General features: G+C 35.1%; 1 protein-coding gene across 3 annotated transcripts in view; it reads right to left on the minus strand.

Moving 5' to 3' along the window:
• The window catches only part of LOC140445872 (testisin-like), a 169,969-nt gene that overhangs the window by 87,669 nt on the left and 56,176 nt on the right, over positions 1-26,124 (minus strand). For all 3 annotated transcript variants that reach the window (XM_072538277.1, XM_072538275.1, XM_072538276.1), the window contains exons 3-4: positions 25,431-25,581; positions 12,080-12,326 (exon numbers count right to left, since the gene is read on the minus strand). In XM_072538277.1, the coding sequence (XP_072394378.1) occupies positions 12,080-12,326; positions 25,431-25,581 (398 nt within the window). The remainder of the gene's footprint in view (positions 1-12,079; positions 12,327-25,430; positions 25,582-26,124) is intronic.

The raw sequence follows: 26,124 nt of genomic DNA on the forward strand, positions 1-26,124 counted from the left end.
AGACCTAATGATCCAATATTTACCAAAGACTTGAGCCTAATACTGAACTCAGAAGAGCCCACAATTATCATAGGCGACCTGAATGCGAGATCTCCCAATTGGTTCGACAGGACGACCAATCGTAATGAAAGACTGCTGTGCGGCTATCTCGAAGAAAGATACCCAACACTTACGTAATCGGACCAACAGATCCGACATGTTTTCACGGAATACTTTCCACGCATCTCGATATTGCAATCCTATACAACGTGGGTCAACAATATGAAATACATTCATTACATGAAGGTGATTCGACGCTCAACCTAATCGTCCTGACCCTGGGTGAGAACATCGCCATTATCCCAACAAACTAGAACAAACAATAACAAATGCCAGCTCCAAAACGGAAACAATCACCACACAGAGAGGAAGATTCAGGGATATCAGCGCAGAGCTCAAAAGCCTAATCAAAGAAAAAAACAGAAAAAGAAGAAGAGCGTAGCGCACAAGCACAAGAGAAGACAAAAGCATTGCAAACGAGCTAGACAGGGAAGTGAAAAAACAACTTCAAAACCGCAGGAACGAATGCTGGGACTCCTATATCCAAAAGCTAAACCCAAACAAATCCGCGTTTTCGAAATTATCCAAAATTCTCCGAAAAAAACAAAAAACCAATTCCCCCCTTACACAGGAAAAATGGCATTGTTCACACGAAAAAAGAAAAAGCAGAAGTCATGAAGGACGAATTCGAAAGGGCCTGTAGCAATAACGAACACCCACACAAAGATCTTCCCAAAGAGGTAGAAAGAATAGCAAGAAGAATAAAAAGAAGAAAGGGCAAAATTACGCATAATGCACATATCTCCTGAAGAAATTAAACAACTAATAAAGTTGACAAATGCAAAAAAACCCCAGGACCAGACAATATAACAAACAGAGCTCTGAAAGATCTATCAGCTGAAGCTACAGTATACATCGCAAACATAATAAACAGTATGCTTAAATTAAGATATTTCCCTGGCAGATGGAAGGACGCTCATGTTATCATAATTGCAAAGCCAGGGAAAAATGGCACGTTTTCTCAAAACTATAGACTAATCAGCCTACTATCGTCTTTAAGTAAAATAAAGGAAAGAGTCATACTGAAAAGACTCAACAAAGAATCACAGGCACTAGGCACTATTCCGGAAGCTCAATTCAGGTTTAGAAGCGAACACTCCTGTAAACTACAGGTACTAAGACTTACAGAATTTATAACGAAACGATAAAACGAAAAAATTTACACGGCAACAGCATTTCTGGACGTCAGTAAAGCTTTTGGCAGAGTCTGGCACCAAGGACTCCTCTATAAAATGAGCGATCTGGGGTACAGCGAGGTGATGACATACCTCCTTTCGTCATAGGGGCAACCCTATCCGAAGTTGCCAGCGTTATAGCAATACCCAAATACCAAATACCCTGGTCTCTGAAGGATAAAAAAAAATTAAAAAAGCAAAAAACCCGCGAGGAACCAAAAAAATTTAAAAACAACATATAAAAAAGTGGTTTTTTACTGGTATTTTGCTTTATTTCCATATTTTACGCAAAATTTAAATAGTTTCCGTTTAATTGACCTGCAAAATTAGAAAATCTAATTTATAAGAGTTGGCATGGTACTTTTATTTAACTCTGTTTGTTAGTCAATATGTGAACTATAATTAAATAAAAGTTCACACACTTTCATCTTTATTTACGTTAAAGTCATTGACACAAAGCTACATCACTTTTTCGGTCTTAACAAATTTTCATAATTTTTGGCACTCACATCCTTTTTTATATTAAGTCTTCAATTATTGACTACTGCACTGTTCTATTATAGCATCTATGTTAATTTTTAATTTAATGTATATGGTGGATTAGGCCTACATAAAAAACGCGCAAAAACTCAGGGTGGTGTGAAAACGAGTTTGGTATTTTGGTTTTATTGTATTTACGCGAAATTATTTAATATTACTGTAATGTCTTTTTTTTATTTATAATTATTTATATTTTGTTGTGAATTAGTCATAATATATTTACGGTTAGTTTTAGGCCATGATATTTATCGTAACATTGCCCCTCTCTTAAAAGATGGTTCCTCCTGGAACCTTGTCGGGACTGGAACCGGAACGGTTTGCTGGTATCGGCAACTGGACCCTCTTTTACAACTTCCAGTTGTATAAAAATGACAAGGGACGGTTTTCTCTCCGCACCAGTAACTATGCGGATTGCAACAGACTAACACCTGGACTTCGGTGTCTTTAAAGATCTCTTCCACCATATTTCGGATAACCCTCCAATCTAATTGGCGGCACTCCAACTTTGGCATGGCTAACTTTTGCACGTCGGACTCTAGTACGTGCTCTCTCAATTGAAGTAATGCTTCCCATACATCTCGGTAGGTAGGTTGGTCACGGGCAGTGTCTTTTGTTACCAGGTAGAAAAGGTAACGTGATGCATCTTGGAGTTTCAAGATTTTACCGGGAGCTGGCACTTGGCATTGAAGTTCTGCAACTCGACCAAACTTCCTTCGAAAGACGGATGCCAACTCTGGTGCGTCTTTGATACTGGCCGGGATGGTAAGGGTCAGCGAGTGGTCATCGGGGAGCGCGAGTAGATCTTGCTTTTCTTCAGTGGTAACACCATGTCTTGCTTTACCGGTACCTCCATAGGCACCCATGAATTCCTCAAACGTGAGGTCAGACACATCTTGGACTTGGTTTACTTCCACTTCTTCATCTACGTCGTGGTCACCTTCGAAAGACGCCAGCCGGTTATGGTGTACTATCATCGGCTTTTCCCTCGGAATCTTGCTTATTCGGTAGATGACATCGTTGATCTTCTCCATAATGAGGTATGGACCTTCCCAAAACTGCTGCAATTTGGGAGAACAACCTTTTCGCTTCTTGGGATTATACAGCCATACTTTGTCGTTCTTCTTAAAGCAACCCTTTTCGGCTTGTGTATCGTACCGTTTCTTTATTCGGTCGCTAGCGATCTGAAGGTGGGAACGGACCAACTCATGTACATCGTCCATTCTTCTTCGTAATTCGATCACATAATCTTCACCTGCTACATCTTCTCCAGGTCGACATCCAAACTCGAGATCACAAGGTAGTCGCATTTCGCGTCCGAATAGGACTTTGGCTGGTGTCTGGCCTGTTGATTCGTTAACAGCAGATCTGTAGGCCATTGTGAAGAACGGAAGGTATTGGTCCCAGTCTCGCTGATGATCGGACACCATCTTTGTCAAATACTTGCCAACTGTCCTATTCATTCGTTCTACCATACCATCCGATTGCGGATGATACGCGGTAGTTCTTGTTTTCTTCATGCCTAGTCTATCACATATTCCTTGGAATAGATCGCTTTCGAAGTTCCTGCCTTGGTCACTATGTATCTCCAAAGGCACTCCAAATCGGCTGATATATTCTTGGATCAACTTATCTGCAACGAAAGTGCGTAAATCTCGACCCACTTAGTGAAGTAATCCATTACTACCAGCATGTACTTGCCTCCATTTTCACTTTCTGGAAATGGCCCAGCGATGTCCAAAGCTATTCTTTCAAACGGGCTTCCAACATTAGGCCCGTTACTCGTGGCACAAATAGTACATTTCTTACACCAGTCTTTACATCGTCGGAACTGTTCATCCAATAAAACCGTTCCCGAATTCGCTGAAGGGTTTTCCTGACACCAAAATGCCCTCCCGATGGACTGTCGTGTAACTGACGAAGTACTTCGGCTATTCTGCTCTTTGGGATCACCAACTGTCTTCTCTTCTCTGAACCGTCATCATTTTCCAGGACTCGTTTGAGCAAGCCATCTTCGATGATAAATGAGTCCCACTGGGCCCAATACGTCTTAACTACTGAGCATAGGTTTGATATTTCCTGCCAAGGTGGTCGACGGCTTTCCTCTTTCCATTTTCGGATTTTCTGTATAACTGGATCTCTCTCTTGTTCTTCCCTTATCTTAGTACGCGTCCAGTCGTCGTTGACAATCGTCGTTCTTAGCACTGCTGCTTCCTCGGATTCCGTTTTGTTGCAGTGGGAACACTCTGCTGGGCATGGCCTTCTGGAAAGAGAATCAGCGTTTCTGTGGCTAACTCCGGCCCGGTGCTCAATTTAAAAATCGTATTCTTGGAGTCGTTCGATCCACCTGGCTATCTGACCCTCTGGATTCTTAAACTGCATCAACCACTTAAGGGCGGCATGGTCGGTTCGGATTAGAAACTTTCTGCCATAGAGGTATTGATAGAAGTGCTCTACTGATTTAACTACTGCTAGAAGTTCTCTTCTCGTGACGCAATAATTCCGCTCAGGTTTTGAAAGAACTTTACTAAAATATCCGAGGACTCGTTCCTGTCCTCCTTGAATCTGAGACAGCACTCCTTCAATTCCCACGTTACTTGCATCCGTATCTAAGATGAACTCTCCTTCTGGCAGTGGATACCGTAAAATTGGTGCTGTTATTAGATGTTTTTTTAAGGTCTCAAAGGCATTTTGGCAGTCTGTATCCCAGCGGTATTCTCTTGCTTCCTCTGTAAGTCGCGTTAATGGCTTAGCGATATCTGCAAACTTCTTAATAAACCTCCGGTAGTAAGTACATAGTCCAAGAAAACTTCTCACTTGATGTTTGTCAGTTGGTTTTGGCCATTCCTTAATGGAATCGATTTTTCCCTTATCCACGGCCACTCCTTCTTTACTGACTATATGACCCAGATAATTGACTTTACCTTGAAATAGCTGGCACTTCTTGGGGTTTAGCATCAATTGGGCAGCTTAAGGTCGATTAAAAACGTTTTCTAAATTCCTCAAATGATCTTCGAATGTCTCCCCCAAGACGATTATGTCATCTAAATAAACCAGGCATGTTTTCCAAGATAACCCTCTCAACACATTTTCCATCAGACTCTCAAATGTCGCAGGAGCATTACAGTCCAAATGGCATAACGTTGAATTGCCACAATCCAGATCCTGTGGTGAAGGCTGTCTTTTCTTTATCTACTGGGTCCATTTCTACCTGCCAGTATCCAGACTTCAAATCCAAAGTAGAAAACAATTTACTTCCAGCCAATGTGTCCAATGTGTCATCGATCCGAGGCAGAGGATAACTATCTTTCTTGGTAACGTTGTTCAGCAAACGGTAATCCACACAGAACCTCGTCGTTCCGTCTTTCTTCTTAACCAGGACCACCGGAGAGACCCATGGGCTCGTAGAAGGTTCTATCACCCCGTCTTTCTTCATTTCCTGAACAATCGTTTCAGCTTCCTCTCTTTTCGCCTGTGGTAATCGTCGAGCTGTTTGACGAATTGGCTTAGCATTACCAGTATCAATTTTATGCTTAACAACGGTAGTTCTTCCCGTCTTTCCTCCTTTCGGTACGAAAATATCACGATACTGCCGAAGAAATTCCCTTAATTTCCTTTTCTCCATCTGATTTAGAGACTGTCCTGCAACTGCAACCATTTGGTCGAATTTGTCGTTGGAATTATCAGATGTTGTCGCCTGACGGATTATTGATGTCGCAGGTACACAAGTTCCTAATTTTGTCTCTTTCTTGATGGTCACTGGGTAGTCGTTGACATTGATAAGTCTCACAGGAATTTCTTTAGCCGAAGTCACCAATTCCTTTCCAATTATGATTCCACCGCCAACCTCATCGTCGTGGTTCCAAGGCTCCATCATAACAGGTGTCCCTTCGTCTACAATTCCCTGTAGTCGCGCTACTATGATCGTTTCGCTTCTTGCAGGCACGACTGTATCTTCTTTAATGGCTGCTTGCACAGTGTTGTTATTATGTGGATGAAGAAATACCTCCTCGTTGCCAACTTTGATTACCTTATTCTTAAAATCCAATTGGAATCCATGCATATTCATTACGTCCATTCCTAATATAACATCCTCTTCGATGTCAGCAACTATAACAGTATGGACGAACTTTTCTGCTCCAATTCCCAATTGTACCTGGATTTCTCCATGAATGTTGGCATTTTCACCTGTAGCGGTCCGAAGTCGCAACCTCGTTGGTAACAGTTTCTTTCGGCTGTTTATAACTGTCGGGCGTATAATGGTTCTGGTCGCTCCGGTATCCACCAACAACGTATGCTTTTTACCATTTATGTCTCCATCTACATAGACACTATCTTCACGACATTTCAAAGAAGCTATTAGTATAAGAGGGTCTTTGGAAAAGTTCCGGGTCGAAGCTGCTCCCCTAAAGCCGACTCGTTCTGGTTTTCCTGATGGTGAGTTTCTTGATTTTATGGTCTTCGTTTTCTTGCATGTAATACTTTTCATCATATTAACGAGCTGGTCAAGTTTATCTTCATCTCCTTCCTCTTTTACAGTCCTAACTTTACTGTACCCGCCAGAGGCCTGCGTAGCTGACTCGTATTCGAGGGCGGCGGATAAGACATCAACCAGCGTCTTGTGACGAGCTAATCGTAGTGTTCTCTGCATTTCATGATCACGAAGACCATCAATAAACGTTTGAACGGCCAATTTTTCCATCATGTCTTCGGGAGCTGTTGGATAAGCATATCGTACTAATCTGGCAATATCTACCTCATATTTTTGAAGAGCCTCATCTTTCTTCTGTCTACGATTTTTAAGCTGCGACTGATATACATGCTCCAAATGTTCGTGGCCATATCGCATATTTAACCTCTTCAGTTGTTCGAAATCATCGGTCTCCTCTACGGCTATGGTCTGAAGCACATCTAAGGCATCTCCTCGAAGAGCGATAGTCAGGTTTACAGCCTTTTCTTTTTCAGACCATCCATTCGCTCTTGCGGCTGATTCGAACTGTTTCATGTAGTTGTTCCATGATGATTTTCCGTCGAAAGTTGGGACTTTAACATGAATAGAACCTCCACTTCCTTCAAATTTCGGCCGTGTCTCCAACTTACATTTCGTCTCGTCTTCTTTTATCTCCACTGTAATCGGATTGTTACCTCTCTCTGCTGTCCCTGTTTCCTCCATCTTCCTTTCCATCTCTTTCATCTTTTCTTCGAAGGCCAACATATCGGCAGCAACTTGGTTTTTTAACGAAGATATTCTATCGTCAAGGGCAGACATCTCAGAAGTTACTTTAGAGATTTCCGAAGAGATGTTAGCCGAAACTTTGCTTTCCAGGGACGAAATCTCGTTAGAAACTTTGTTTTCTAATGACGCAATGTCACCAGAAACTTTAGCTACATCGGAAGAAACTTTCGAAATATCGTCAGAAACTTTGTTCTCCAATGATGCGATGTCACCAGAAACTTTGACTACATCACCAGAAACTTTCGAAATCGACGAGAGGACAGCATCTTCAAATATATAAGTCTCAGGATCTAGTCCTTCTTCTAGCAAAGCGTTCTTTAGTCGTTGGACTAACTCAGCCTTTTTTCCGGTAGAAGCTAATTCTCTGTCTTCGAGATGTCTTCTTAAATTTGTCACTGTGAGCTCATAAATCGTCGTCATTTTCACAATTTATTTTATATCACACTTCTGCACCACTGTAATGTCTTTTTTTTATTTATAATTATTTATATTTTGTTGTGTATTAGTCATAATATATTTACGGTTATTTTTAGGCCATGATATTTATCGTAACATTACAAACCAAATGTAAAGCGAAGTTAACTTATATGCATCAAATTAAGTATTCTGGAAATACTAAATTTCGTACGCTTATGAGTTTCACAGATATCACCATTTCCTATTTAGATGAAACCTGGCTAAACAAAAATCTTAGAGTTTCAAACGTATGGGTAGATAAAAATATTACAAGTTCTTGACAAGCTTTTCTAAATATATATATATATATATATATATATATATATATATATATATATATATATATATATATATATATATGTCCAAAAGTTTGGAATATTTCATCTTTTTATTGATTTTTATATATAAAATCTTCTGAATAGTTAAAATCATTTTGTTTCAATTATCTACAATACTAAATAAATCTCAAAACCAGACGATATGCGAAAAAATATTTATTTTCTTGGAGTGAAAAACTTACAATGTACAACTTACATTTAAAAATAAATTAGTATAGAAAAAAATAATTTTTAATAAAATTAATAATAAGTATTTCCTCCATTGGCCTGTATGCAAGCCTGTAGGCGATTTGGCATGCTGCCGATTAACTGGTCGAGCTGGGCTTGCGGAATTCTCTCCCATTCTTCACGAGCAGCATCTTTAAGTTCTCAAAGTGTAATAGGGGGATTGTTTCGCTTCTTGATGCCCGTTTTGAGAATGTCCCAAGCATGTTCAATAAAGTTCATGTCGGGGGAATTCGAGGGCCACTGTAATGTAGATATTCCTTCTTCTTCAAGAAAATTTTGTACTGCTGATGTTCGATGAGGAGGTGCGTTGTCATGCATAAACACAAATTCATCACCTACTGCCCCTCGGAATAGACGTACGACAGGATTTAAAACTTCCTTGATGTATACAGCACCAGTGACTCTTCTCTCCAGAACCAGCAGTAACGTCCATGTACCACTCATAATACCACTCCAAACCATAATACTGCCACCTTCAAATGAGATACGCGGTTTAGCTGTTTCTAGTGGGGCTTGTCGTCCTGGGGCCCTCCAAACCAGTGTTCTTCGCGAATCAGATACCAAGTCAATTTTGGACTCATCAGAGAACATCACGTTATTCCAGTTAGGATCATGATGCGTCATTTCTCGAGCCCGTTGGAACCTTACTATTTTGTGTTGGTAGGTCAGTTTCGGAACACGTAGCGGTCTTCTACGATACAAATTTACCGCATTTAGTCTGCCTGTTATTATTTGCCGTAAAATATTCAGTCCTTGAAGCCTAGAAATTTCTCTGGATATACCACTTGTCGATTCCAGACGATTTCTACGAGCTATAAATTTTATTTGCCGGTCTTGTGCTGCTGTTGTACATCGATTTCTATCACTTCTGAGACGATCCTTGACTTTATTTGTATCTTGGAATTTTTTTTTAATTTTCGATACAGCACTCTGAGTAACATCAGCAATATTCACGATATAACTTTGGCTAAAGTCCTGTTGTAACAAAGCAATTACTCTGGATCTGTCAAAATGAGATATCACGTTTTTAGGCATTTTTAAACGGATCAATTCAAATTTAAACGAAGACTGAAATAATGTGTAAATACGCTAATCAGGTGAATGTGACCATAATCATACAAAAATGATTCAAATTTTCATTTAAAAACCCTCTAGAATAAATATCAACAACACTTTTAAAACCGCCATAGGCGTAGATATATTATTTGTACTTATTCCAAACTTTTGGACATGTATATATATATATATATATATATATATATATACATATATATATATACATACATATATATATATATATATATATATATATATATATATATATATATATATATATATATATATATATATATATATTGAGTGATTTTAGTTTGACCCATTTACCTGACGTTTGCAGGAAAAGTAATAGTTTTAAGTACCTAGGATCTACATACATAGAAGCTACATACAATTGTAGCGAAACGTCGAGATGAACCCACTTTTGGGTCACTCACAAATGACACGGTCCAAACCCGGAAGACGAATAAACTATAATTCTGACTCTGGCCGTGGAAGCCTACGATTTCATTTGTCCCAAGCATGTTCAATAAAGTTCATGTCGGGGGAATTCGAGGGCCACTGTAATGTAGATATTCCTTCTTCTTCAAGAAAATTTTGTACTGCTGATGTTCGATGAGGAGGTGCGTTGTCATGCATAAACACAAATTCATCACCTACTGCCCCTCGGAATAGACGTACGACAGGATTTAAAACTTCCTTGATGTATACAGCACCAGTGACTCTTCTCTCCAGAACCAGCAGTAACGTCCATGTACCACTCATAATACCACCCCAAACCATAATACTGCCACCTTCAAATGAGATACGCGGTTTAGCTGTTTCTAGTGGGGCTTGTCGTCCTGGGGCCCTCCAAACCAGTGTTCTTCGCGAATCACATACCAAGTCAATTTTGGACGCATCAGAGAACATCACGTTATTCCAGTTAGGATCATGATGCGTCATTTCTCGAGCCCGTTGGAACCTTACTATTTTGTGTTGGTAGGTTAGTTTCGGAACACGTAGCGGTCTTCTACGATACAAATTTACCGCATTTAGTCTGCCTGTTATTGTTTGCCGTAAAATATTCAGTCCTTGAAGCCTAGAAATTTCTCTGGATATACCACTTGTCGATTCCAGACGATTTCTACGAGCTATAAATTTTATTTGCCGGTCTTGTGCTGCTGTTGTACATCGATTTCTATCACTTCTGAGACGATCCTTGACTTTATTTGTATCTTGGATTTTTTTTTTTTTCGATACAGCACTCTGAGTAACATCAGCAATATTAACGATATAACTTTGGCTAAAGTCCTGTTGTAACAAAGCAATTACTCTGGATCTGTCAAAATGAGATATCACGTTTTTAGGCATTTTTAAACGGATCAATTCAAATTTAAACGAAGACTGAAATAATGTGTAAATACGCTAATCAGGTGAATGTGACCATAATCATACAAAAATGATTCAAATTTTCATTTAAAAACCCTCTAGAATAAATATCAACAACACTTTTAAAACCGCCATAGGCGTAGATATATTATTTGTACTTATTCCAAACTTTTGGACATGTATATATATATATATATATATACATATATATATATATATATATATATATATATATATATATATATATATATATATACATACATATATATATATATATATATATATATATATATATATATATATATATATATATATATATATATATATATATATATATTGAGTGATTTTAGTTTGACCCATTTACCTGACGTTTGCAGGAAAAGTAATAGTTTTAAGTACCTAGGATCGGTAATATAGATATATACGTATTAATAATTATAGTCTAATAAATCTAATACCTTAGAACGTTTCACATTTGCCAAAAACAATACAGGTCAGAGTGAGTTTGCTTAAAGGTCAAACTGCTAATAAACTATTAATTAAAAGAGAAAAAAATATGCGTCGAGTCACCTTCTGTAACGGAAGCACAACAACGCCTGCTTGAGATGCTTGAGTTTTTAATTTTTGTTTAGTTGCCTAAAAAGTTTCAAACAGGAATTTGGAAATTTCTAACAGATTCGTTCTGGGATGTTTAGCAAGTAACCTTTTATAGCCAGGGGCCTACAGTTTTTCACGTTGGAGAAATTAGAACGCAAAATTTCTCTAAGTAGATATGATCGAATTATTGTCCACAGAATATTAAAAAGCTCAAAAACGACATACATACTCCAAATCTGTTCAACATTAATCTTATTAATCTTAAAAAAGATGGCTAACTAAACAGGGTGGGTACCAGAAAATACAAAACTTTTCTCAAGGCGCACTAAAATGTTTAATATATACACAGACATAAAATATAGTATGTACTTGATTACGATAAAAGACAAAATAGTTATGATAGAGTAAGCTTATTTGGTGTCCACTATATTGTCATTTAAATAGAGGTTTTAAAATTGTTAAACTTTTTATATAAGAAAAATGAGCAATTATAACAAATATAATAAATTCTTCCTTGACACGCCTGCTAGACTCGCTAAAATAATTTACTTACGATATTGCTTATATTTCTATTATACTGCCCATTTCCGTTTCATTTAAAACATTAATCAAATTTACTAAGCATTTATGCAACGTTAGTTGAATGCATTTCTACTTTTTTAAAACACCCACATAACGTATACACCCGACCTCTACTTTGTATCTCACATAATTTTAACATATATACCTCAGGTCGACTCAGCCTGAATAAAATGAGTACCTTGGGTAAAATCAGGGGTAATAATAGGCGGTTAAAGCGTAGCACTGGCCATGTTACCTTCCGTGTATACCGTAGGCCCTAGATATAGCAGACTATCCTGCTATACTCCCAAAGCCGCGAGCGGTATAAAACGGGAGACTATTATTATACCTCTGTTTGTTAAGCATAATATGCATTAAAAAAGAAAGTTTTACAGTTTTATAGTAAAATATTTGGATATACTTACTTTATATTTAATTCTGGATTGTTTGATGTATTAATGTAATGAATATGTGATTCAGGCCGTCGTGGAATATTAGGCGGTGTCCATGCTGGGTATTGTTGAGGTACCGTTGGTGTTTCATCTGGACTTTTAAAAGGAATATCGGTATCTGAAGTATCTGTTTGAGTTTCTGGTTTGTAGAATTCATATTCTTCTTCTGAAAACATGAAGTGGGTTTGGGACCAAACGTTAGTAACTTCTTTGCTTTCTTCTAAGAGTCAAAATAAAGAATATGTTAATATTTCAATAGATTATTAAATTTCAAGATCTTAAATTTCCAAAGAGAATGAACATAATATACTTTAATTATTAAAGTACTGATAAACGAAGAGATTATTTTATCAATAATTGTAAAGTTAATATATAATAAGTTTTTATGTATAAGTTTTTAATATTGGAGCACAGAATAGCTTGTCTAAAAGTATTATCATTATCAGGCTGTATATAGATTAGAGAAGTTTTAATACATAGTAGGAGGACATAGGAACTTCTTCTTCTTTATATGCCTTGTCCTTCAAGAACATTGGCAATCAGTCGCATGATCTATACTTCGTCTGCAGCAGACCTAGATAGTGTCGTGGTGCTGGTTCCATATCACTGGCGGATAGTTTTGAGACAAAATCTTCTTGGTCGTCTACGACTACATTTCTCTTCTTTTTGTCCTAAATAATTACCGTACCCTCTACTGTTCTCAGTAAAAATAGATCTACTTGAGGAATGTAAGCTGCTATTCTAATTTTAGGTAGCAGCACTGAAAGTGGAATACGTATTCTGAAAACGTTCTGTAATTTAGCCCCAAAGAGTTCTTTTAAATAAATACACTTTTTATAAAGGATCTTTAACTTAAACTTTTTGTCATATAATGGTATACAGCCGACTAACAGGAAATCAACATTTCCTTGTGAATATCATTTTAGTAAATTTTCGTAGTTAATTCAATTGACTTTAAATTAATAGGAAAAAAACGTAAAAAACATTGATTACTTCAACAAAATACATTTAGTAACCGATACGTTTTAAAAATACACTTCCTGTATAAACAGAATGTGGGCCGGTTTTAACGCATCGGGAATCTGGAACGTATGATGTTATACTAAAATGCTTTTATTTTGTCACACCAAAAATATTCTATGCAGATTTATGTACAGTGAAAGTCAAATAAAGTTGCGGTCACGTCATCATTGTGAACATTTGCAGCGTTGTCAGATGGTTTATGAAGTATGAAAATTTACAGAAAAGAACTGAAGTAAACAAAAAAAAAACGTATGTGGCAGTCCAGTGGTACTGCCGGTAGAAGTTATACTTCTATACACGCGTTCGTCGATAATAATTTATATGGGAGTCAATCTGCACAATCATTACATATGTAATGCTATAAGTAAGAGAGAGCAGAAAGAGAAAAAGAATTAGGTATATGGTGCATCGTTTGCTGTATATAAACATTTGACCTGTAATAGCAGTATAGTAAGTAAATGAAGGATTGAATCAATATTTTAATGAAAATATGTATTTTTATTTTTATATATGTATAAAAGGAGTTGAATGCAAAAAAATTTTTTTACACATATTTAGTATGCGTAAAATAATACAGTAAAATTCATTGTTCATTTTGTTATTAATAAAAAAATACAATACAATACACTGCCACATAATTCAATATTATAATACAATACAAATTAAAATGTAATATTCATAAGTATTTAAAAATGACAATATACATAACTAACGCATATGTTTAATTTATCATGATAATAATATTAATAAAAAAATAATAATATTAATAAATATTAAATATGTTTACAAAAGGAACATTTTTATTCTCGAGAGTGAAAGAGAGAGAAAATATATTTTCTGTCTCTCTCTTACCTATATCTTACATATGTAATAATTTTGCCGATTCACTCAATATATACGAATACACACAAATTTCCAACGTCGAACGCGGGTATAGAAGTATAACTTCAAAAATTGTTTGTGGAAGATAAAAATAAAAAACCAACAACTCGGATTATGTTGTAAATTTTCATTTAATTTAAAAATTTAGCATTTTTGCGTATATTACATATATTTAATAAGACTAACGTGAGGTTTTTAAATGTTTCAAAAATAAAATAGGAAATTCATATTGGGATTCAAACTCACATACACCAGCGTATGAACCAAACACGTAAAATATTTGCCAATTAGACATGACACAAATATATTTCAAAATTGACAGTTCTCGGTCATACAGTGATTTATTGAGATAATTATTTTTAAATACAAAAGACCAAAATAATTATGAACATTTAATAAATAATACAAAACATATCACATAAATAATAATATTAATAAATATTATATTATATATATGTACATTATTCTATATATAATATATATATTATTAAATATATATACAAAAGGAAAAATTTTATTCTCGAGAGAGGAAGAGAGAGAAAATACATCTTCTGTCTCTCTTACTCATTATCTTAAATATGTAATGATTTCACCGATTCACTCCCGTACAAATTTCCAACGTGGAGCGCGCGTATAGAAGTATAACTTCAAAATGTGAAGATAGCAAATTTTACACTATATTAAATGGAATTTGAAAATGAGTGTTTTTTTTTTCATTTGTTTTTTGTTAATTAAAGTCATGAATAGATTTCACAAAGTAAGGAATTCCACAATAAAAGTGGTAAGGTTATTACTAAGTTACCAAACAATAGATATAATCAAAAAAAAAAATAATGAACGTATTTTCAAAGGCAAAACATGACATTAAAAAAACAACATCAACGAACTAAACATTTTCTGAATCTGATTTCACATTAGTGTCACTCTCTCCACTATTAACATTTATTACTATTGGACTAATTTCTTGACGATTAGATATTCTTTCTCTCTCATACCATTTAAATATTTCTCTTTCAGTATGATTGGTAGAGTTTTTCCACATATCAGGAGTAATCATGTAAAGTGCCTCATGCCACATGTTTAGGCAGTTGTTAGCGCTGTTATCATCTCTACCAATGTGCCTATTGTAATAATTTTTTGCTATGTCATACCGTCCATTACATATATTTGGTTTGTGGTTTATTTCTAAAAAAATGTTTAAAATAAATGAAATTTATATGTAAGATTATATCTGTATATTTACTGAGAAATGATGCGCAACAGTTATGTTTTGAACATCTTATGGGAATAGGAAATGTTTTTTTCTATCAACATGATAATGACTAAGTTGAGTTTTTGAACAAAATATTGCTTCAGCATCCACTATAAATCCGGTTTCGTTTCCAGCATAGAGTATCATATATCTGCAATGATATTATTTAAATGTTCATATAATAACTTATGTTAATACAACAAACCTTTTGCCATCCGTTTTGGTGGTTTTAACACTCTTTATATTTTCATTTTCAAAGGTAGACCGGTCCATCTGGCTTTTGTTGATCTAAAGAAAGCATATGACTCAATACCTAGAGTCAAATTATGGGAAGCAATGAATGATCTCGGAATCCGACAAACACTAATAAAAGCAGTTAAAGCACTATACAAAGAAAACAAAGTAGCTATTAAATGTGGAAATAAAGCCTACAATCCATTTAAGACGACAAAAGGACTTCTACAAGGCTGTGCTACGTCCCCTACTCTGTTTAAAATATTCTTGGAAAAGACACTCAAACCATGGAGGAGAAAGTGCGAAGGAATGGGCATACCAGTAAGAGACGAATACCTATACACCTTAAGTTTTGCCGACGATCAAGTAGTCATCGCACAAGATGAAGAAGATCTCAGCTTTATGCTCAGAAAACTAGAAGAAGAATATAAAAACAACGGAATGGAAATAAACTTAGAGAAAACCGAATACCTAACAACAGAAAACCAGGATATGAGAAACCTAGAGATAGACGAGGGAAGACAAATAAATGGAACAGATAAATTCAAGTATTTAGGAACCATAATATCGAACCAGGGAACAACAGAAGAAGATATAAACAACATACTGAGACAAACAAGAAACTGTATAAGACAACTAAACTCAGTGTTGTGGGATAAGAACATTACGATAAAGACAAAAAAGAGAATATATAACACCCTGACAAGAAGTATCCTGACATATGGGTCCGAAAACTGGACAATAAACAAGAGAAATAGAGGTAGAATAAGAGCAGTAGAAATGGAGTTCCTGAGGAGAAGCTGTAGACTTACAAAAAGAGACAGAATTGAAAACGCAGAGATTAAGCGGAGAATGGGAGTGCAATCAGACATAATCGACTATATAGAGGAGAATAGACTATCCTGGTACGGCCACGTCAGAAGAGCGGACAGAGGACGCTGGATAAACAAAATCACAGAATGGAGCCCGATTGGAAGAAGAAAGAGAGGAAGACCCCGAAGGTCATTCAGAGATGAAATCGACGAGGCTATGGAGAAAAGAACCCTGCGAGATGGAGACTGGAATGACAGGGAAAATTGGAGAAAACGGTTGAGTGAAGGAAGACAGTGAAAACTGTGGAAATCCTTAGTAGTAGTAGTATATTTTCAGTTTGCCAATAATGACCAATGATCCCATTTTGAAATATCCAAGTTTCATCGAGAAACACGAATTGGTATATACCTTCATATTTCGCTTCTTTATAAGTTCTCAAGAATTGTACTCTTTAACAAACAACGTTAGGTAATTCCATAAGTCCTCGTCGTGAATTATCCTTAATCCGCTCAAACCCAAGTTCTTTGATCAATCTTTTTAAAGAAGAGATACTACCATTAAATAATTCTTTATCTTTCAGTTGGGACCACAGTGATTGAACCGTCACGTTCTATTCTAAAAGCATACAGAAATAAAATTATGTTAAATGTATATTTGTTATAATCATACTGACTTCTCTGTTACATATTGTAAATGGTATCACGAATAGAGCTTGTATTTAAAGTTGTTGTATTTGCTACTTGTTTATAAGTGCAACGCTTTTTCTTAGGTGACTCGAACTGTTTACCTTTTTTCTGAATTTGACATATGCTGCTTACTGTTCTTACACTGATTTTTAAATCAGCAGCTACACGTTAAAATAATACAAATTTTTGTAACGTAAAGTAATGATATTTTATTCGCATATTACCTCCTGCACAGCGTTTAAGGATAACAAAGGGCCATTATTATTCCTTCCTTCTTCAAAATAGTTAACTAATAAAGATACAAGTTCTTTGCATCGACTATTCAGGGGCATTTTGGAAAATGAATAAATGTTTTTCACAAGATAACCTCAAAAATCGATGATACCACAAGTACAAAAGTCACAGAACACTGATTGAAAACTCAACAAACGACGCGTCAACATGACAATATTTCTGGTAGTGACTAATACTCCATCATTAATTGGTGGTTTCTTCATAAACATTTCAACACAAAATTTTACAATGAGGGACGTCTAAATTCAAAAAAGCTATATTTTATATACATTATTTGGTTTCTTTAAATAATGTTTATTAATAACAGTTTCTTATTGATCGGGTTATTTTTAGAAGTGATTGTTTAGCAAACTAAAGTAACATACACTTTTCTATAGAAATGTAGCCACACATACAATAGAATTACGACCTTGATGACGTGCACGCAACTTTATTTGGCTTTTACTGTATGTCTGAATTGTCAATATAAATGAGTCAGATAAAATTGAAGTATTAAAAGAATTTTTCACAAAAAAAAAACAAAATTTGTTTAATTTACTAACGTTTGTATTTTGAGAACAATTTCCGAAGTGGAAATTGAAACGTCAATAAACTTGCTTTAACCTTTAATTGTTATATGTTAAGAGGTATACATGAAAAATTTGTTGAATATAACATACCTATTTACAACTTGTATATCGATTTTAAACAGGCGTTTGATGGAGGAGATCGACAAAAGATGTTAAAGCAACTATCTATATTAAGGATACCCAATAAGTTGGTTAAACTTATACGAATGACTCTGGAGGGTTCCAAAGCTATGGTTAGAATAGATGGAGATATGACGCAGGCCTTTGATATTGAAAATGGAGTTAGACAAGGTGATGTCTTATCAACAACACTTTTTAATCTAACTTTAGAAGCTGTTGTTAGAAAACTGGATATAAACGGCTGTATTAATACAAGATCAATGCAAATATGCGCATATGCGGATGATGCTACCATAATAAGCCGCAACAAAAGGGTATTAAGTGAAAAAGTTATAGAACTGCAACGAGAAGCTGCTACGTTTGGTCTATATATAAATGAAAGCAAAACAAAATATATGAAGTGCGCAAAATCGAATGAACATGAGAATCTGAAGGTAGACAACCATACCTACAAATATGCCTCCACCTTTCCCTACCTAGGCTCAATAATAAATGACAACAACATCAGTCAAGAAATACAAGCACGGATTCTTAGCGGTTATAAGTGCTTTTATGCATACCAAGACTCAATGAACAGTAAGTTACTGAATCTTGAGTCTAAGCTTAGAATCTACAAAACAGTAATTAGACCAGTGGTCATATATGGATGTGAAACGTGGACCCTCTCAACCACTGATGAAAATCAACTAAGAATATTTGAGCGCAAAATATTAAGGAAGATATTTGGACCAATCCAATTCAGCGATGGTTAGTGGAGAATTAAAATGAACCACGAGCAGTGGCGGCTTTTGGGGGTAGGCAGGATAGGCCGGGCCTACCCAATAATTTTAAGAGCTTTAAAATTAAAAAACATATATTTAAAAATTATGTTAATGCATGTAAATAACTTTTAAATGTACTAAATCACTCAATACATTAGCGTCCGTTAAAACAACTATGTTATTATATTACCACAGAAAGCATCGAATCGTATTCAGGCATTTTAAATATCATTAATAGGCCCGATCGGAACTGGCCGACCCAGCTCACATAAGATCCCTGTACAAAACGCGTTTGAAGTTAAGCAGCTTGCCGGACAACGATTTATATTGTCGTGTTTATGCTTGCTGTTTAGGCACCAGACGATCGGGCCTACGACGACCATCGTTGTCACTTGTACTTAATTATCGAATTGTAATATAAATTTTCTTTTAAATTATGATAAAAAATATGTAACATAATCTATAAATCTAACATATTTTTAAACAAACATCACCATTGCAAACAAGTGCATGGTTGCCCAAATAAATTTTAAAAAATTCGTAAAATTTGAAGAAAAAAAATCACATTTGCATGATTTCTATATCGCCTTATTGTATGCAACTTATATATGTGAGATTGTTTTATAACTGATTCATAAAAATGAGTTTTTATGACGCTTTACCAGGTTGCAGTAATAGTAATGTAATACTTGTAATTGCTCTTGGTATGATGTCTACAAATGGTTGTCTGGAAGTATTACGAAAATCAGACTATATTGTTGGCCGTGTTTGTTATTTTCTAATAAGAAATGTGTATGGAATTATGAAGGATACTTTGATTTAAAAAATATGTCTGCTTCCTTAAAAAACATTCCAGTTGCAAGGAATATTTAAGTAATTTCCTGTCCTTTAAGGATGTACAGAAGAGGGCATTTTCTGTTCGCGATTTGCTAGATGAAAAATCAAAAATCGCAAAAATTAGATACAACGCAGAACTTAAAATGAACAGAACAATCATTAAAAAATTAGTTAGGGGAGGGTCATGACCCCGTGACCCCTCTCTCTGAATCCGTGACTGATTACACATAGCTATTAATATGTAATTTGCTGGCTTGGCCTATCCAAAATTTTACCACACCAGCTGCCACTGACCACGAGCTGGATGAACTAATGCAAAGCGCAAATATTGTTAGATTTGTAGTCACAAAGACTAAACTGGCTTGGTCACCTAGAAAGAATGCCAGATAATTGAGCTGTAAAAGTAGTCCACACATAGAAGCCCCAAGGAAACAAAACAAGAGGAAGGCCCCGTAAAAGATGGATAGACGACGTAGAGAGAGATATTAAAACCACGAACATCAGGCAGTGGCGAAGGAAAGTATCCGACAGGGCAGAATAAAATAACATTGTTAAGCAGGCCAAGACTCACAAAGGGTTGTATCGCCATTAGAAGAAAGAAGACAAACCTTTAATTGGGGCTTATTCCCATTTAAATATTAATTCCTGTTACTTTAACTTACAGATAATTTTAATTGTTGAAATACTAAATAGTATGTGAGTCGAAATATTGGAAAATATTGAAGCTAGGTATTACTGAACATCTGTTTAGCAAAAAAAAGCCAGAGTAATAGTTGAAAACACTTTTATTACTTGAGTATTAAGTCACATTTTTTAATAAAGAAAATCCAGGTAAAATATACCAAGACACTTTTTTCAAAAATTTGTAGGGTTAATGTTTTTTTATGTTTAGTGTCAAAAATATGACCGTTGCAAAAACATTTGACCAAATTACAAAATATTTTATTTCACTACTTAGCAACACTAGTGCTTTGAAGATAGCTAACAACTTCAATCGTCATTTTCTCAATAATTCACTTTTGTGACTTTACCTCTGATGTGCTGATATATTATGGCATTGGAGCATAAATTAGTCAAACTTAAACGGCTGACGAAGTAGAGGTACTACAAAGTAGAGTACTACTAGTACTGACATAACTCATATCGTTCTATTGATTCCGATTCAGACTTGAAAAGTTTGACTAAACCGACCTTATAACGGCCCAGTTAAGGAATATCACCCACACATACATCCGATAGCTTCCAATATTAAAATTAAACTGACTAATTCTGTAGAAAATATAATGAGGTTTTTGAAACAGGACATGCCATTTTCATCAGATGATGTGACGTCATCAGAACAGATGGTCCCACGCATCGCCAATAAATTAAAATTACTTCATTGAATCTGCAACGATAAGTGCTATTAATTATTAACAAATATATGTTATTAATTCAATACATATATTTACACGTGTTTCCGGTATAATATCATCATAGCTCTAGAGGGGAACGACAGTTCGTAAAAATAATTATAAATATCAAGATCAAATATCATTTATTCAAAGATATCACGACATATTGCTGAAAAGCAAGAAAAAAGTGTATTGAAGTTGTGACTTCTAATATTATCAACGTTTCGGCAGGAAAACCCAAAACTTAAAAAATCACATGCTGTTTACGAGATACCATGTATTAACTGTGAAGGTGTCTATATCGGTCAAACTAGTCAACTGCTTCAATCCAGAATTCGCTCTCACAAATATGACAAGAACAACGTCACGGCGCTCACAAAACATGAAAGTGAGAAGAAGCATAAATTTAATTTTGAAAACATAAAAGTTTTAAAAACATAACAAAACAAAAAGAAGAGGAAGATATACGAATCAATAGAAATAAAAAGAAATACCAGCGCAATAAATGACAAAAAAAATACACAAAACCTAAATAAAATATATTTCAATCTGATTTAAATAATAATGATTATAACACCATAAAAAGCTCTTAAAGTCATAACATATCTCCATTTTACCTCTGTCAAAAACATCAAGGATACGCTCATATAAAAATAATTATATACTAATGACAGTAAACCATGAGATATCAGATATCAACTTTTATTTGTCAGTTCATTAATGTCTGTGTCCCGTTTTACGTTTTGGGAAGTCATATATATATACATATTTTACAATAACTGTTTGTCTTATACATGTATATTTTAGAATCTTGACAAAGGCAAGAATTTCCTGCCAAAACGTTTATTGCAATGGAAATTAAAATCTAGTTCCACACTGTCATGTTTATGTTTATGTTCAAAAGTGATCATATTTAAGGTGCACCATATTATTATTTTAATCTCTGACTAAATATTTATTAATATGTTTATTTGTTGTACCGTTCCTGTTATTGATTTTAGTTTATTGACTGTGTTTTTTCGAAAAGACTTCATCTTAATATAATGTCTACAGTACTGATTGTTAAAACTGTTCTCAGTTTATTAATTTTGCACATATATTATATGCCTAAATATCAACAATAATTTGATCTGTTTGGATATAGGTTTTCAACAATAGTTTTCACAAATAATACTCTTTGTTATTCTGTTGTCGCTCATTCTTTGGACGTGTCCATACCAGCGTAGTTGTGATGTCCTTCGTTATTCTGTGTATAACGCACATAATTTCTTACGATTCTTTCATTTCTTACTCTAACAAATTTCGTTTTTCCGACAGATTTTCTTTAGCGATTGTTCTGTCTAATCTTGCGTCTGATATACGTCTGCTATACGTTTGATAAGAGTTAGATTGCGTCTGCTATATATTTCTGGTATGAGTTAAATTGCTTCTGCTATAAGTTTACTATGCGTTAGATTGCGTCTTCTGTACGTCTGCTATACCTGATGTACGTCTCATATACGTTTGATAAACGTCTGCTATACGTCTGATATGCGTCTTCTATACGTCTTATATGAGTTAGAACGCGTCTGCTATACGTCTTATATGCGTTAGATAGCGTCAGGTATACGTCTGCTATATGTTAGATCGCGTTAGATATCTGTTAGCTGATGTTTAAGCACTTAAACTACGTTTTAAGTATATTAATATAGCGTGGTTGACATTTTGGTGTTATATTTGCCTTTGTTTTTTGTGATAATATAATCATTAGCCCATCCTCTTTCATTTACCGCTTCATACGTAGTAATTGAACCAATAACAACGAAGATACGGTATAGTGCCATTTTGGCAATGTTGCCATGTTTGATTTGAATGTTGTTATATTCGATATCCCATCCTCTTTTATTTGACGTCTCACACGTCAAAATCGGACCAATAACAACGGGGATACAATATATAGTGCCGTTTTGGCAATGTCTTTCCGTCTGTTTTTTGTGTTAACGTATTGTTATAAAACTCGCATTGTTTTATTAAAAATTCACACACTGAATGCACAAAAATTTTAATGATGTTTCACCGACGATAGCAAAACTAGAAATGATTTTAACACGGCGCCAGTGTGATGGGGTATGACATACCTACCCCAGTGATTTTAAAATTAGAGCCAATATTTTTATCGGTAAATTAGCGTGACAGGCATTTCAGTACCTTTCGTTAAAACCTTGAAGGAGGTCTCGCAGTTGTTGATTTACTTTAGAAGTGAACGCACGCATCGCTGTTTTGATCCAAACGTCGTTGGGGTATTATATACCCCACCACATAGGTAAGTTAATATATTTATGGTAGTATTATTTGAATTGGGCATTCACATTTTTATATAATTTCTGTTGAAAGTATTTATTTTTAATGAAAATGTAAAATTTTATACATAAATTATTTATGTTTTTGTTCTAGATTATGGCTTATCGATATGAACGGGAGCAGGCGATGCTTCAAGCTTTATGGGACGATTCTCAAGACGATGATGTAGTAATTGGATCTGCAAGCGAGAACGAATCCGACAATGAAGATAACAGTAGCCACAACTCTGACAGCGAGGAAGATGCTATTGATTTAGAACAGTCAATGGCTGATATAGAAATCGAAAATAAACTTTTGGGACAAGGACAGGAGAGTCAAAAGAAACATTACGTAGGTAAGGACGACACTAAATGGTCTTCAACATGCTTTCCTATAAATGTAAGAATACGCTCAGTAAATATCATTAAGCATTTACCAGGTGTAAAACGAAATGCAAAAATGACGAAAACTCCCTTAGAATGTTTTAATTTACTTTTTACACCTAGTATGACGGATGATGTCGTAACTTGGACTAATATAAAAATAAGAAGGAAGTCCACTTGCTACGATTAAAACCATCAGTATGCAGTTCGCGAAACCAATGCAACTGAAATAAGAGCATTGTTTGGACTATTGTACTTGGCTGGGATGCTCAAGTCTGCTCGGCTTAATTTAGAAGATCTTTGGTCTACTGATGGAACCGGAATAAGCTTATTTAGAGAGATGATGTCTTTACAACGATTTATTTTTTTGCAGCCTTGTCTACGTTTTGACAATATAGAAAATCGAAAAGAAAGAAAAAAACTTGATAAAATGACTGCAATTAGAGCAATTTTTGAAAAATTTGTGCAAAATAGCCAAGCGAATACCTTACTATTGATGAAAAGCTGGAGGCATTTAGAGGCCGCTGTGGTTTTCGCCAGTATATGCCAAAAAAGCCTGCACGATACGGATTAAAGATATTCGCTCTCGTTGATGCAAAATCATATTATGTTTTGAATTTAGAACTATACGTGGGATTGCAGCCAGAGGGACCATTTCAATTAAGCAATAAACCTAGCGACGTAGTTCTGCGACTTGTAACTCCGATATCTGGAACCAAACTAAATGTAACATTCGATAATTGGTTCACCAGTTATGAGCTGATGCTGAAGCTTTTAAAAGATCATCAACTGACGTCTACTTGAACTGTAAGAAAAAACAAAAGGCAAATACCTGAAAGTTTTATAACATCTAGGAACAGGCCAGTATATTCCTCAAAATTCGGATTTCAAGAGAGTATAATGTTAGTTTCACATGTACCAAAAAAAGGAAAAGTAGTTCTTCTAATGTCAACTTTACATCACACTCCTGATATTGACGATAATACTGGCGAAAGTAAGAAACCAGAAATAGTTTCTTTTTATAACGCTACAAAATGTGGGGTAGATGTGGTAGATGAATTTTCGGCTTCATACGATGTTTTACGTAATAGCAAAAAGTGGCTCATTCCAATTTTTTATACGATACTCAACTGTGCAGGTATAAATGCTAGAGTAATTCATCAACAAAATACTGGCGATTTTCAGTCAAAACGAAGGAAATTTTCGAAATTATTAGCAATACAGTTACTAACAGAATACAAACAAATTCGGTCTACCAACTTAAGGCTTCCGCGAAATTTACAAGTCCATCCTGAAGGAACTGTAACAAATGATGAAGTGCAATCAGGTAAACGAATGAAAGTAGCCAAAAGATGTAATGTTTGCCCGAGAAAAAATGACAGAAAGACCTATTATAATTGTGTGATTTGTAAAAAAAGGTATATGTTTAGAGCATTTCAATTTTTTTTTAATGTTGGGTATCAGATACCCCACCACACAGGTTTTTACATTTTAGTCTACCACACTGGCGCCGAGTTAACATGAACTTTATTAGTAATTACCGCTGTAATAATATGTAAACATAAATAAATAATATGTAAACAAACCGTAAATTATTTTTCGCTACTAATCGCTATATTTGGGATTTTAGTAGGAGAAAAATAATTTTACTTTTACCTACTTAGTACACCATTGCCGTCCTCATAGATAAAGATATTTATATGAATGAGAGAAGAATGCAATTGAACAAAATATGATGTGGTTTTTAAAAGATTTACCTGGTCTACCCGTACAGTAGATTCTATCGTTATACCTGAGTTCAGTGATTTTAGGAATAACGTCGGTAAATGGGAAAAATATGTTGTATATAAGGGTCGACGTACCATCGTTAAGCTCACGTTGTTTAGTTACTTGTTCCAGTCTTAGTTCCTACAATTAAAAGTTAAGTTGAATAAAAAAATAAATTTATATGAACATATAAATATACATAAAAATACATGCAGTTTCAAAATTTTAAACTCAGAAGTGCCAATATACATATTCTCCCTTTTCTGTTTGTTGACTCTCGGAAGAGTATGGGGACATTGTATCTAGATTGCTTCGAGTTGACAGATACGATATTTTTTAACAACCACAACACATTTCGTTAACAATTCTTTACTTTTTACATTTTTGGCCATGACTTGTCAATAATTTAAAAAATTCACCGGACCAACTGTAGGAAAAATAGAGGTTGAAATTATCGAGGTATAATCTGACAAGCTATCTGAAAGAGTAATGCATATTTAGCTCAGCAGGGTGCTATTGTACCGAGGTGTGATATTCCATAAATAAGGATTCTAACTGTTTTATGAAATGATCCCTTGTTTTTGTTATTTCCCTCCTCCAACAATAGCACCAGTCTAAGCTGAATATTAATGAGTGTCTTAGATAGCGTGTTAGACTATACAGAAAATCCAAAAAAAATTAGAT

Source organism: Diabrotica undecimpunctata, chromosome 7 (assembly GCF_040954645.1).
Source record: "Diabrotica undecimpunctata isolate CICGRU chromosome 7, icDiaUnde3, whole genome shotgun sequence".
NCBI lineage: Eukaryota > Metazoa > Arthropoda > Insecta > Coleoptera > Chrysomelidae > Diabrotica > Diabrotica undecimpunctata.